General features: G+C 40.4%; 1 protein-coding gene across 1 annotated transcript in view; it reads left to right on the top strand.

The window, feature by feature from the left end:
- Positions 1-1,780: 1,780 nt before the first annotated feature.
- The window catches only part of grin2ab (glutamate receptor, ionotropic, N-methyl D-aspartate 2A, b), an 89,636-nt gene continuing 76,278 nt past the window's right edge, over positions 1,781-15,138 (top strand). Inside the window, exons 1-2 of the mRNA XM_019261857.2 lie at positions 1,781-1,994; positions 2,812-3,018. Coding sequence (XP_019117402.2) covers positions 1,977-1,994; positions 2,812-3,018 — 225 coding nt within the window. The 5' untranslated portion in view covers positions 1,781-1,976. The remainder of the gene's footprint in view (positions 1,995-2,811; positions 3,019-15,138) is intronic.

Here is a 15,138-nt window from a genome sequence, read left to right on the forward strand (position 1 = left end):
CATGCAGTATCTACACCATCTGTCTGCAATGGGACTCCAAGGCAACACTCAGAGGGAGATACAGAGAGAGAGAGAGAGAGATGGAGGGAAAGGAGGGGGGAGTTTTGTCAGCGCTCCCCGAGGACCCCCTGTGCTGCAGTTTTGATCTGCTAATTATGTTTAATTGAGACTGTGTAATTCACTATCGTTGCCTCTGTTTCCCCCCTTATCTCACCGGTAGCTTTTAACAAACTCTGACTCTGACGAAGGAATATCATCATCATCATCAGCAGCAGCAGCAATAAACCTTTCGGTGCATATTTTTAATTTTGAGGGGAAAGAGGACTGTATGCATAAGGGACCAATAGATTGGGTTACAACAGTTGAGCGGATATTGAAATGTTTTATCTGTGCGCAGTGGATGCTCTGAGGAGCGGAGGCGCGACGCGGCGACTTGTTTGACGCCGAGACAGTCGTCACAGCACACACACACACACACACACGCGCGCACACACACACACACACACACGCGCGCACACTGTGAAAGAGATGGAGAGATGCTTTTGCACAAACGCACGCGCGCGGTTTCGTTTGGCGAGGTGGCACCAGGTGATGCTATAAACGACGACTGATGGTGTGCGCCATACCTCTCTTGCGTCTTCATCTCTCTCTCTCTCTCTCTTTTTTTTTCTTGGAGAAGAAGCGGCGCGCACTGAGACAGAAAAACCCGAGAGAGAGAGAGACAGACAAGGAAGAGACATATCAGTTTTAACGAGCTGCGAAGTTGGAGTCGCTTTTTTGGAGAGGGTATAGACATGGCGCAAATCTCTCTCTCTCTCTCTTTCTCTCTCTCTCTCTCTCTGGCGCGCACCCTCTCAACTCGCCACCTATCATTTTGATATTTTATAATGGGAAGATGAAGTCACCCAAGTCATTCCCTCTCCACCACTACACACACCTCTCCCCTTCCACCACACCATCTTTCTCTCATTCAGGCCCCTTGCCCATATGTTTAATTAACTAGGCTGATGTGTGAGTACCTTCAGCCAGCGAAGCGTAGGCGGACGGGCTGCGGGGTAAAAGAGACTGCCGAAGAACATTTCCTTATTTCTCTCCGCCCGGGCGCACGGTCGGCTGCCCGAGCATCACCTCTGTCGTGCTGCGTTAGAAAAGCCACAAAAATAACTCGACCTGTTTCAACTTGTTTTGAATTGTTTTGGGGTGTTGTTGGGGTTTTTATTTTTTTTTTCCGGGAGTGCGGTGCTGGTTTGGAGAGCGCGTGAGGGTGAGTGAGATAAAAACAGAGAGGGAGAGAGTGCGTGCGTGAATTTCTCATGTGTGCGTGTGTTTGATGCTATTTGTGACGGAATCCCCCCTTCAGTCTCCAAGTATCCGCGAGGAAGAGGAGGAGGAGGAGGAGGAGGAGGAGGAGAACAGGAGAAGAAGAAGAAAAAGAAGAAGAAGAGAAGGAGGAGGAGGAGGAGGTAGTGGTGGTGGTGGTGGTGGTGGTGGTGGAGGAGGAGGAGGAGGAGGCGCGCGGACCTGTCCACGAGCCCTCACTGCGGAACGCGCGGGGCTGCAGCTGGAGATTCCAAACCAAACGCTTATTTTGGATTCTAGAGTCTAACTGATCCCCGCGCATCAACGGCTGTTTGTCCTCCTCTCTCCAAGTCCATCTGTGCTGCTGAATGGACGGTGCTTGACATCTTCACCGCAAGGAATACTACCTATATACCGGGGGGAGAGGTGGTGGTGGTGGTGGTGGTGGTGGAAAGGGGGGCAAGTCTTCAGAGGCAGACAGGTGGATTTATCCGTGTGGTTGTGGTGGTGGTGGTGGTGGTGGTGTGTGTGTTTTTTTGGGGAGGGGGGGACTGGATGGAGGAAAAATTGATGGATTAATTTGACGGAGGAGAGTCGTATGTGATTCCCACTCCTGCCGAGGGCACCCGAATGGAGTAACAGGCTGCAATGTCATCTTCACCTGACCGCCTGGAGAGATGTGTCACGGGAATGGGGTGAGTGAGCTTAATTAGTTTGGGTTCTTTTTGTTGTTGTTGTTGTTTTTTTAAAATAACTAGCTCAACTATTTTTCTCTTCTTTTTCTTTTTTGGGGGGCTGCAATAGTCGGGCTTCAGCGGTTTAAATATCTGTCGCACACTCTCGCTCTCTCTCTCCCTCTCAAAGTGGAGCAGAGGCGGGGTGGTGGGGTGGCTGGTTTGTGTTCCTCTCTCCGCTCTTTCGTTCGTCCGAGCCGTCACACACAACCTGCTGCATGCCCTACATAGACGAGCCCGGCACCGGAGAGAGGAGCGTGAGGGGAATATTCGCTATAGAGCCACAGGCTGTTTTTAACACACACACACACACACACACACACACAGAGAGAGAGAGAGAGAGAGAGAGGAGAGTACTATTTTGTCTTTCTCACCGTGCACCACCTCACCTTTGAATTTAACTTGTGTTTTCGTCACGCAAGCTTTCCATCCAATAAACCCGTGTCCCAAAAAAGAGCCACACACGCGCGCGCACTTGTGCTCTGACACACATAAACATATAACCAATATAACACGCACGCGCACGCGTTCTCACGCGCGTAAATACGCACAAACGCGCACAGGAATTTGCTTTTTTTTTAATGAATTCAACCTGTTAAAATGCTTCTGAGTCATGAGGCGTATAATGACATTGTGTAATAATGTTTATAGCTCACATATAGGCTATGTGCAGCAGCCTGTGGGCGCGTGTCCTAAATTTATAGAACAAATTCAACAAGTCTGCGCTTTCTGAGGTGTGCGGTTCAATAAGCAGTTTTTATTTTCTTGCCTTTTTCAGATCAAGTTTGAACATTTTTCGTCTAGTTTCACTGACGCTGTGAGAAGGAACCAAAATGCCAGTAAACGGACAGGTCATGGTGGCTGCCTGCACGGGCCCTCATGCCACGGCAGTAAAACTCAACATTCATCGCACGGACTCCGAAGAAGAAGGCGCAAAACCTCCGCGACCGCAAACCTGCAGCAGCCACGCTTTGTGACACCGAAGGTAAGAAAGAAGACTCCTGTCAGAAGCGGCTCAGACAAGGGGAGGGTTGGAGAGCTGGGAGACGCTAAGCGGCGCTGTTGCATCACATTATCCCCCCAGCTACTGATGAGAGAGCGAGGCCGTGTAATGAATTCATATCTCAAATTACAGTTTTCAGGCTTTGAATGCAGTCACGTTGTAGAAACACATTTTCTTCCGTTTTCCTCCCGCTTCCCGTGCCAAGTCTGACACACGAAGTGTCTTCTCCTCCTCTCGGGGACATGGAAGCATCACACACACACTCACATGCACGCACACACACAGATGTTATGGGGGGGTTAACTATAAGAGCCTGACATATCTGTGCAGGCCTATAGGAGTGTGTGACATGACACAATATAAGGCCCCTAATTCCCTTAATTCTCCATCAGACTAATCAGTCCTGGTGGCAAAGCAGTGTCCCTAATTTTATGTGCTCTGTATGTGTGTAAATTTATCATGATCATTTAGGGCAAATTACCATTCATGCCACACTAGACTCATAGTGGTGTTGTAGAGGGCTGGGGAGAGAGAGAGACTGAGGATGTGCTCAGCAGTAGCCTATTTTCTTGAATAGAGAGATGACACAAAAGGAGATCAACTCTGTAGGGCATAAACGCAATAGAGTGAGGAGCAGTGCATGTCGAGAGCTGTTGCTAGCTTCATTAATATAAATATCTTGTGCAAAGCTGCAATGAATTCTGGGTGTGATGTCATAACACTTTTTAAAACAGTATTTTATAGCAGGCCTACTTTTTTTATATTCACCTTCTTTTGTTGTTGTTGTCACTCCAGAGAGTGTTTTTCCTTCTCAGCTGGCCGTTTTCATCTCAACAAACTACTGAAACAAAGCCAAAAAAAACCCAAAAAAAACAGAAAATAGCATAGAAATGAAAAATTCTCGGTGATGTGATGCATACCATATCCTAAGTCCCATGCTGGTTTCCAGCATGACATACTGTAGTGTTGAAATGATGTGTCGAGATGCATCTCACTGAGCTGTTCACTGAACCATCTCTATTGTTGGCAAAGCAGGTAGTTCAGAATTCATTGTCTCGAAGCAGCTTGTATAGTCAGAAGTGAGATTGTGTTGTTTTCTTGTTTCTCTGCACTTAAAGCTGTTTAATCCCTCACATTAAATGCGCTGTTCACAACATGTTATTGTGCCGCCTTTAACAAGATGGCCCTCTTGAGATTATCTTGATGGAACCTAAGTGGAGCTGGTAATATTCACACAAACAAAGATCTAAAAGTTGTTCTCTTCCCCTCTCATATGTTTCTGCTAAATTAAAATCTCCCTGTAAAAAATATGTTTTAAAAGAGGATAGAGGCTGCAAATGACCAAAAAAAAAAAAAAAAAAAAAAAAAAAAGGCAAGGAATTGAGACTCCACTGTGTCATCCTGGTCTCAGTGTTTTGGTTCTTAGTAGTGTGCAAGACATTTTTAGAGCTGGAGTACAAAATTAGCCCAAAATCTACATATGCCTGCAAGTGGGGAAAGGTTCAGAGAGCATTCATGCAGAAGTCTCTTTTCATGAAAGATACATAGAATTTTTACCTCTGTTGAACCATTAGTTTGGCTGAAAATAGTGCAATTATCTTTGTGCATTTGCTGTGACACAGTCTCAAAGAATGGCTCCTCAACAAAATATCTTACCTTTAAATTGACGGCTCAGTAATAATAACCCATAATTACTGAGCCGTCAGAATATTGCTCAGGTCTCTTGGTACCTTTCAGGTTATTTGATGGTACCAGATATGCTATTTTGTGGAGCTCAGTTCAGGTATTTGAGTCACAAATACTAGAATAAAACCAACTAAGAATTCTCACATCCTCTCCTTTTTTTTTTCTTCTGCTCCTTTTGCCGTGAATATAGAGGATTTTAGGTAGGAGTACACAAACAAGATTGCATCCTAGAGCTTATGAAGAATAATTATAAAGACGCTTAAAAAGAAAAAAAAAAAAAGCCAAAGAAGCTGTGGGTGGAATATGCACCTTCCTGCCCTGCATTGTAGCTGTTTTTGTCCTGAAGGAGGTATTGACATATCCTGAGATAAGAGCTATAGCAAATAATCCCCTTATCTGCACAGTATTTTTGGTTGGAGCTCACTATGCACTGAAGTTGGCAAACAGTAGGTTTATGTGCTTCATGCCTAGAACATAAACAGCCAAACCACGTGGAGCCACCAAGCATGGCATGACCTTTAGCTTTAGCTGTCATCTGCTGAGTGAGTTGTTTCTTTAAAGTCAATTAAACCTGTTACTGTGTTACATCAGACAGTCTTGTCCTGACAGCTTTCACCACCAAAATCTGGTTACATTTTACTCGTTATCTAACAAATTTAAAAGGTTTTCTTGTCCACTGTTAGAGGAGTTTAAAAAACGGATGACCTGCCTTCACAGTTGCTGTCTTTGTACATACAATCACAGGTCAAATGCCTCGCACTCGACAGGATGAAAATGAACGTTTTCATTTTTCCGTTCCTAGCAATTACCAGTGAAAAGGACTGAGTGACATATGATAATGAGTCATTTGACCCCCGCTGATCTTCTGTATATTGATGTATGATAGTGCAGGCTCAGACACAAGTTAATAACCCTATAAGCTTCTTAAGAACGTGCACTGTTTAATCATTTAATCAAAACACAGTTGGTGGCCTCATTTAATGAGTAAGTGAGGCATAATGATGTTTGACTAATACAGGTTTTTGAACTGATATTTTTAGACTGAAGATGGCAGGAGTCGTTTTTTTTCTGATGATGCTCTACATATGTAAATTTGACCAATCCATGTCTTAAGACACAAGTAATCAGTGTTTTACATAATTTGATTGGAAGAGCTTCTCTTTCTACACCACACACTCATATATGGATTGGACTTCCCATTTAGATGCATATTTTTCTTCTAGTCCTAGTAAATGTTTATAGCTAATGCACACCTGTATCAGTGTGTCTTTAATAGTTTTTATTTTAAGTGTTTCCATCTGCTCAAGATTCTAGATAAGTCTTATCCAGTTCCAGCCCAGTTTCTCAGGACTTACTATTGGATTTAAGTAATCGGATTGGAATAAATGTGAAAATGAGGTTTTTCAAACCTGAAAAATTATCATGGCTCAGGCTAGGATTTAGTTTTGGAAATCAAATCTTAAAACTTTGTTTGCTTTCATGACTCAAAGGCAGATTGTTTTGATGCTGAAAATCAGGATAATCTTGATCCAGGTTGAGAGGTGGTTTCAGGGTGGATTTAGAGGCATGACATACGTATTAGAGCTGTAACCAAGACATTGCCACCTATACATATTGAGTATGACTTAAAAGCAGCATTTCATGTTTCTATTTTAATCTGTAGAAACACATCTCTAACGCCTCTGTTGCTGACGGATGGACCAGCTGGATAGTGGATGAAAATGTCTTTTTGAACTGTCAGTCTTTAAAGGCGTATTTGGATGAATGTTGTTCTAAGTTTATACAGTTATATTAGTTTATTTTTTTCACTGTATCATGTTGCATAATAGGAGTTTTATTTTGGGTTATGTTAGTCATTTGGTGATATTTTCTTTAAGGCTTTATTCAGTGTATACTCAAATAGAACCAATTCTTTGCACTGTTTGTTCAAATAAATCATTTTTGGCTTAGCAGCATGTTATTATTGAAAACATTATCTCTGGACAGGTGGTAAGATAAAGGTTAAAAGGGTGTTAAGTAATTTATTGACCCATATTGGCAGTTAGGCAGATATCTATTTGACCAAAATGTAAGAGTCATATTTCACTGTAAAAAATGAATGCTGTCTTAATTGGTAAAGATTGAACAGAAATATCTGTGCGAGGTAAAAAAAATAATACGGATCATTTCCTGTATTGAATTGAGAACCAAATGTATTATGAGGCCTGCTATAAGTCTTTGTCCACCATCTCTAAGCAATGTAATACAAAGACATAATCCACCTGAAGCTGATTAAGTTACTAAAACAGCTTGATCGTGGCAAATAAAGTATTTTTAAAGCGGCATTAATTGAATTTTCTGGCCACTTGACAGGAATCTAACAAGCTGTAAACACAACTTTGACACATTATCACCTTGCAAAGCTGTTGTGATGAACATGTTAACAAACAATCGCTTATTTATACATCCGGCAGACATGGAGCAACATTAGCATTTCATTTGAGATGTGCCTCAAGCACAGACCCAATATTTCTCACTTAGAACAGCTACCCATTGTGGCTGGAAACAAGGTTGATGAGAGTCGAAACTCCATGGGACTGAGGGAAACTGCAGAGGTGGGGTGATATTTCTCTGTGATGGATGCAAACAAGCAGCACCTTTAACAACAACAACAGCATTAAAACTTCTATGTTCCCTTTCAGAAGAAAATAATGCCGCCTCATTATTGATAGTCAATGGTCATTGTTTAAAGAAAAGATGCAGACGGATGTGCTCTCCTTTGATGTCTGTATTCATGTTTCATTTGGAAGCTTAAGGCTTTTCAAGATGGTGGATGTTGCATTTTGGATTGTAAACCCCCCCGCTGTGTCTATTTGAATAGTGTGCTTTTGAATTAGCTTGATTAGTATTAAGTATCATGTGGCTTTGAGAGTGAGGACATTTCCATCTTCCTAGGAGGCCGTGTTGTTACCTTAAATGATTCCTTTTACACTTTGTCAGTCGGAGGATTTTCCCCACCACAAAAAGAGGCTTAGGAGGTGCCTAAGTGTGGCCCTGTCGTTTTGGCCAACTTAACACCCAAAACCCATATTCCAATTTTATGCTTTAACAGACACCAGATTTTGTTCAGACTGATATAACGCTGTTCTAGTTAAGAGGTTCTTTAGCATTTTAAATCCAATTTGATTCAGTTTTCAATGGCTACGAGGAACTGATCATTCATATAAATGTATCAGTCTATTTCAGAGTGGCTGAGCTCTCGTTGATTTGATGAAAAATGCTACACAATATTATGCATTACGAATGTATTACACAAAGGCACAATTTGCTCAAGGTGTAGCTGAGACAATTAATACATTGTCACAATGAATCAGGCATGATCATACCAGAGGAGATAATGTACAGCTGGGTGCTATAGAGCTGTCTGATTATATTCTTCTGTAGCACCATCATTTTGTTTCCAAAAGCGGATTAAAAATAATAGTTAATGTAATTCTCCTGATAAGCTAGAAATGAAAAAAGAAAGTCAGTACTAACTGTGCCAATGATGTCAGAGGTTCAGTGTGTAGGATTCAGTGGGCTCTGGAATATAATGTGTATGCATTAGTGTATAATCACTTGAAAATAGAAATAGTTCTGCTTTTTTGTTATCTTAGAATGAGCCTCCTATATATACAGATGCTGTGGTCCTCTTCCACAAAGATCACCATGTTAAACCATCATGTTTCTGCAGTAGCCCAGAATAGATAAACTAAGCACCGTAGATAGGGCCTTTCCTGTTTTTCACATCTTTTGTGGCCACTGTAGTTTCTCCTTTTCAACAGGGTTGCAATCAGCAAATAAATGCCATTAAATCCTACACACTGACATAAACAGTGAGTCAACACTTGAAAGAGTTCCCTTTTAAGTGAGGTCTCAAGGCCGAGAGATAAAGATAGACAAGATAAAGTACTGCAGGGGCATGAAATGTCTGGCATGGTCCATTTTTTCCCCTGTGAAACCAGAAAAATTGACTGCAACAATGTGCCAATATAGTGGCCCATTCACTCCCATGAAAGTTGCATACTGGCTGCACACACCGAAATGACGAAAATGCTTCATCTTGCACATGTGCTTCAGGGCCCATAGAGCTTTCCAGATGTCCAAACGCTTATTCCCTAATGATTATATGTTGGAAAATTGCTTTTCATGTCTTGTTGAGATGTAAAGTGTTATGTTATCACAATTCTGTGATCATGCAGGTTAGGTAGCAGAAGCAGGCAGACTTACTGGTGACCTTTCAAATTGTTATGGATGGTTTCTTTCTGAGGAACGTGGTTTAACTGTACAGATTGCAATTACATTTGATCATAATGCGAGCCAGACCACCTTCATTGTGGCCTAGCCAATTCAATCGCATCCCAGCTATGCATTTTATGTTTATTTGCACTTTGCAAGACATATACAGTATAGATGTACCAGGTGTGAATATGACCTTTCTGATTCCTTTGTTAACCATTTAAACTGCTAAACAGCTGAATGGGTAGCTAGTTACATGCCTGATCTACCTAACAATGTTAATGCACATTGTACTCTTTTTTTTTTTTGCTTACTAGTCCAGACAATATAATGTATACATTAATGCTTGGAAACACTGTGACTAGCAAGCAAGGGTCTGCTGCTCTAGATTTGTGGCTCTTTTGTATCAGTATCATAGCCTGCTGTCAGTCTGTCACTCACCATCACTGTCATGCCACTGATAAGAGAGCAATGTCACTCCTTAATGAAAAGTATAATTTAAAAATAAAAGTGGTTTGATGAGGTAAATGCAAATAAGTTATCCATTTCCCTTGATGGATACCAAAGGGCATATCTAGAGGTAGATGCGCAGGTGTGAAAAAATGATGAAATATAAATTTCTCACTCTGGGAGGAAGTTGTTTAAAAGTTGTTTGAGATTGTTTTTTTCCAAGGAAGGAATGTTAAAAAAATGAAGCTGTTTTATCCATTATTGATTTGATAAAAGTCATCCATGCTTTTATCTCTTCTCAACTGAGAGTGCTATAACTTGATGTTTTCTTCTCAGTCAAAGGTCTCTCTTGTCTCCATTTTGTACAAACACAGCACCTAGGAGACTTCCTTTATTGATTCTGCTGTTGATTTTTTGTGTGTGCTATTTATCCGTTTGTGAAGCACAGTGTGAAAAGGGTTATATAAAAATGATTACTCTTTTATTATATCATTATAGATCAACTAGTACATCTGTAAGATTGTAAATGCATTTTTCATAAAGCCCAGGCCTTGAATTAAGAGGTGCACAGTGGTACTTAAAGGTGGAGTTCTGGAGAGAGATTGTTGATTCTTGAATTCAGCAGCCAAACAAATACACCCCTCTCTTCAGTGCTCCTTCAGATCAGATCTGCCACCCAAATTCATGGACGCACATTGCCAAGGAAACAACACAAAACGATAACCAGCCTTATATTACATCGACCGAAGCAAAACTCTCCACCAGGTTTCTCCACCGTTTGAGAGCCTCTCCACTGTTAACACTGCTCTTCACCCTTGCCTGATCATCGCTCTTCTTTTTATAATTTTTTGTTCTCCTGACCTTCTCCTCTTTGGCTGCTGCTATCTGTCCTTCTCAACGATGCGATTACGCTGTGGAGTTCAGCATGTTGGCGTATGCCATATTTACCAAACCACTGTCCTCTCTCCCAACATCTGCCCTCCACCTGCCCTTCCTCTTCCTCTGCGCACAAGTACAACCTCCACCTGTTGTCGCTTGGTTTGGAAAGTGTTGCGTGGCTCGGTTTGAGACACTGTTTCCCAGGGCTGTGTTCAAACACTGAAATGTTTTTCAGCACACACACACAGAAAGAACTGCAAGCAGCAGTGTATGTGTGAGGAGATATTCGCTGAATTTGACAAAAAAGTGTATTGGATTAGAACCCACCTTTAACTAGATTTTCATACTTACACCCAAGTGTACCAATATTTTGAGGATATGCTGCTTACCTTGGAGACAGACGCTGATTTAATAAATATGTAAACAGAAACCTGCAATATGTGTAGTTGTTTGGTATAATTGTCTGTAAAGTATGACAAATGCTCAAACAACAAATTACACTGTGCAATTGATTCTGTGCCGCTGATTATGTGGGATATTAAAAACAAATTGACAGTAAACCAACTGAGATGAACCTAAATGTGATTCAAGTTTTTAAGGCGTCATCTAATAAAATTATACTTGATTTCCACGTAAACAGGACCTTGAGCACACCCCGATTTAGCGTGTCATTGTGTAGTCAGTTTGCATTCATTTTTTCCCTAGATGATCTTGTTGAGAACTCTGCCAGGCAGCGAGATGCGGTGGCCAAAAATATTCCCAAAACATCCACAAAACATCTTAAATATATTACTCCAGGTATAATACTCTCTTCAAATGTGGCGACAGGTGCTGTCTCAGCTAGACGGGGCATCTGGTGATGTGGGCACATTTGAAGCTTCTGCCTCCTGCCAAGTGCAGTTTTTAACAGCAACAAGCAACACATCAACAAACATGTTGATCCGAGACTGGTGTCCGGAGATGTATCATCAGTGATGGATCCCATGTTTGAGGGTGAACCTAAATTATTTTATATTTCATACACTGAATCTGTAAAATTGCTGGTTGTTAAAGTAATGGCTTTTTTAAGCATTAAAACATATACAGTAGTACACTTGGCCTTCTTCTTTACATAACAGCTTTATTTAAACAAGATAGGTTCTTCATGGAAAGAGCCTCAATTCGGTGTCACAGCTGGAGAACAGTGATGAGGTGGAAACAATGATTGAGTGTTTCTCAGATCTCTCACAGGCTTCATGAGCGATGGATTTTAAAACTTGCCATTGAAGTCTTAATTAATGATCATTGTGAGCATGAGGGACACTTGCCCTGCTTCTCAGTAGTAAATCCTCTAATATGTTTTCACATCAGTCTCATTTATTAGATACTGAATTCTGCTGCCTATTAAAACTTGAATTCACGGAGGGAGATAGCTGATGATTATTCTAATTGTACTGTATTTTCCCCCACCTCTTTTACCTTTCCCTGTGAGGGAGGAGTGGGTGATGTGAATACATAAACCTCTAGATAATATCAGTTTGATTACTGTCCACTGAGATGTTGCCATAATGTTTATTCTGTGATATCCTTCCCTTTAATATCTCTAGTTGTAGTGGGCAATAATTAAAATCAATGAACTGCTTCATGGCAGCATTGGATTTTTACATCAATGTGTTTAAGTATTTGTCGGCTATTAAATTCACTAGATTAACCTTTTATTTTATCCCTAAGATCAATTAATTTTACATAAATGTTACACTGCTATATTTTTTTAATCAATATAATCATATAAAATTACATGCTACACAGTAATTTATAAATGCAGCGCTGTATCTGCACAGGCCATCTTCCATATATGACGTTGAATAAGAATGGGACCAGCTCAAATGACCCTAATTTAATTCACCTACAGTAATTAGCTGTTTATCATTCTGCATGCATCTGGCTTGAAAAATCTCACATCAGTACTCTTATTTCCTTAACTTATTACAGCATTGGAAGAAATGTTGTGGATTAATAGATGTCTTCATATTCATTAATAATAGATTGTTGAAAAGAGTAGCACACTTGTCATGCATTAAAATGAGTACAAATTCAGTTTTTGGTTAAAAATTTAAATCTTTACATCAAAATGTCTAACAAGGCTTACCAATGATTGTCTACAACCGTCCTTTGTCATTTTAATGTTTCAGATCCTTTCAATAATTGAAAGCAAGGGGGAAAAAAATCACATAATATATTCATAAGGATGGTCCAGTCTCAGCTTATCATACTGTTCTATGTTCTTGTAAACTTGCTGTTCATGCAGTTTAAGGGCGTGACAGTTTGTCAACAAATCTTCAAAACTTGTGCAAAGACTTCTCTGATTTGATATCTGGTTATTATATCCATTCACCTTGTCATGGCACCCAACATTACAAGGTCTTTACCTAAAACAAATTCATTCACAGGTTCTCACACGTTATGTCATTATTATGTATGCAAACATGCACAACTTAAGCCCCCTAATTAATCCCCCTTCACACCCTAAATCCCATAAAGGTAAAATATAAAGGAACTATGAAGCTATTTTATAATATGGCCTCTCTCCAAGGTCAGAGCAATCCTGCCTGAAAGATTATACAATTCCCCACCTTGGCACAGCTTTAGAGCAACTTTATTTTCATGCCTTTCCTTGCCCCACCCACACCTTTTGCCTTCTACTCTCCTCCAGAGAGGTTGTGTCTTTCTCCTGCTTCACATCCTACCACACAAAAACTAAAATACTCTCAAAGTCAAACATATACACACAAGCACAGTTAGAAAAACTCACAGCGTAGTCCCCAAATAAAGTGTGTCCTTCGAGTGAAATATGAATGACAGAACTCTTGCAGACATTTTGTCTTCCTCTGATTCCCCACGTACCGCAAGAACTCAAAGAAAAAGACAGAACTGGCCAAAAGCGTGTCCCCATAACATATGTATGTACACGCATTTCTCTGCATTGCTGAAATTTTGATGTGTAAAAAGGTTGTAGTGCTGTTAAAAGACTGTGTCTTGCAGGCAGGCGGTTTTATCGAGGACAAGCAGGAAGGCACTCGGAACTTACATCAATGTTAAACAAAAAAAAAAAGTGATATTTCAAACAAGACCTTTTCACCATATTCTGCTGCCGAATCAAGACAACAAACATTTGTGTTTTGCAATTCACCGTCTGGGTGGGTGGATAATGATACACACTGTGCTTTAGTAAATGCAGAACAAATAAAGGAAATATAAACCCTAGTACTCCCAGGTCAGAAAAAGCATATTAAAGAATATGAAAGGAAAGTGCACCTGTATTAATATTATTCAGAGGGGACGAACTGAAATTACATTTCACTGAAACCATTTTTTAAGTTTTATGCTAGTAGATGTAGTAGAGGTAAAAGTGCATTAGTGTTAAGCTCATGAATAATTATGGGCTATGATGTATTTGTTTCTGAGCTACTAAGAAATTGTGTTCATATTTCTTTCTTTCTTATTCTCTATCTTTCTCTATCGCTCTCTATTTATCTATCTATCCACCCTCCTCTCTCTTTCTATCTGCCCCTCTCTATCTTTAACTGAACCGGTTGCGGTGGATGACATGTCTACCAATGAGCTTGGGTCCGCCAGAGGTTTCTGTCTGTTAAAAAGAAGTTTTTCCTTCACATACATTTATAAAATACATATGAGACATGAGGTAGAAAGATGAAGTCCTCAACTGTGCTTACAAATTTCTCTAACATTGATTTTGAGGTAACCTTGAGGCATTCAATGTTTGACCTTAAGAAATATTGTAAAATCGGAATGAAAAATCTGAATCATATGAACAAAAAATCAATATATTGATAAAAAAACAAAAAAATAAGATATCCAAATCTATCTAGACATGTGTACCTCCTTAAAATAATTGGTAGCTGGGAACACTTCCATGTAAAATCCTACATTTAATTGATTATGACATGCTCCTTCCTGCACTGGAAGCCTGAGGTTGTAAGACCTGAGACCTGGCAGTGTGACTCCAAGCTTGAAGCCAGAGGGTGACTTTAACTAATTTGTTTTGTACTACTATGTGTTGTGTTTTAGGATTTTGTAAGAGCCCAGTGCATGGATTAACAGCATAGCTGAAATAACACTGGATCAATAAATCCCTCCAAATCGTAGGGCTGCCTGCTTGTTAAACCACAAGGTCTTGTTTTCTATTACTTCTTGTGTTAAAGGTCGGGTAAGAGATCCTGGAGAAATCCAATTCCAAGACAAATGTCATGATATAATGTGAACAACAACACAGCAAGTAACGTAACTAATGTTTGCTATGTGGTGGGTTTGCAAACTGTCGCTAGTTGCTGATGCAGGCTAACATGCAGACCCAGAGCACCAGCTTCATACAACGATGCTCACAACTCTCCTAGTACTACTACATCGCAACAACAGCATATCTTGGTATGCTGGCCAGTCAGCTTAATATCCATCATTGGTCAATTATGTCTCTAGCTAATAGAAATCCTTGAGCACAAACCAGAGCTTTTTGAATCAGTGAACAACCTAGAAGGTGCTACCAGTATTGTTGAGAATGCAGTAAACAAACTACTGATTCACCTCTTATATTGATGTCCAAGTCAAAGTTTGTTCTGAGCCTAATCTTCAGTCTAATTATTTGGTCTTATTGTTCAACATCCAGATCCTTAGGGTTGATTCAGAAATCAGGTGCTGCAGCAAAAACACCAGTCTTTCCATTCATTTGAATGAGGTTAGTTGGTTTAGACTACCCAGCTTTGATGCCTGTCTCTGGCTGTTGCAAAAACACGATACCAAGTTGCTTTCTTTTGTTTATGTTTGTTTGTTTGG

Source organism: Larimichthys crocea, chromosome X (genome assembly GCF_000972845.2).
Source record: "Larimichthys crocea isolate SSNF chromosome X, L_crocea_2.0, whole genome shotgun sequence".
NCBI lineage: Eukaryota > Metazoa > Chordata > Actinopteri > Sciaenidae > Larimichthys > Larimichthys crocea.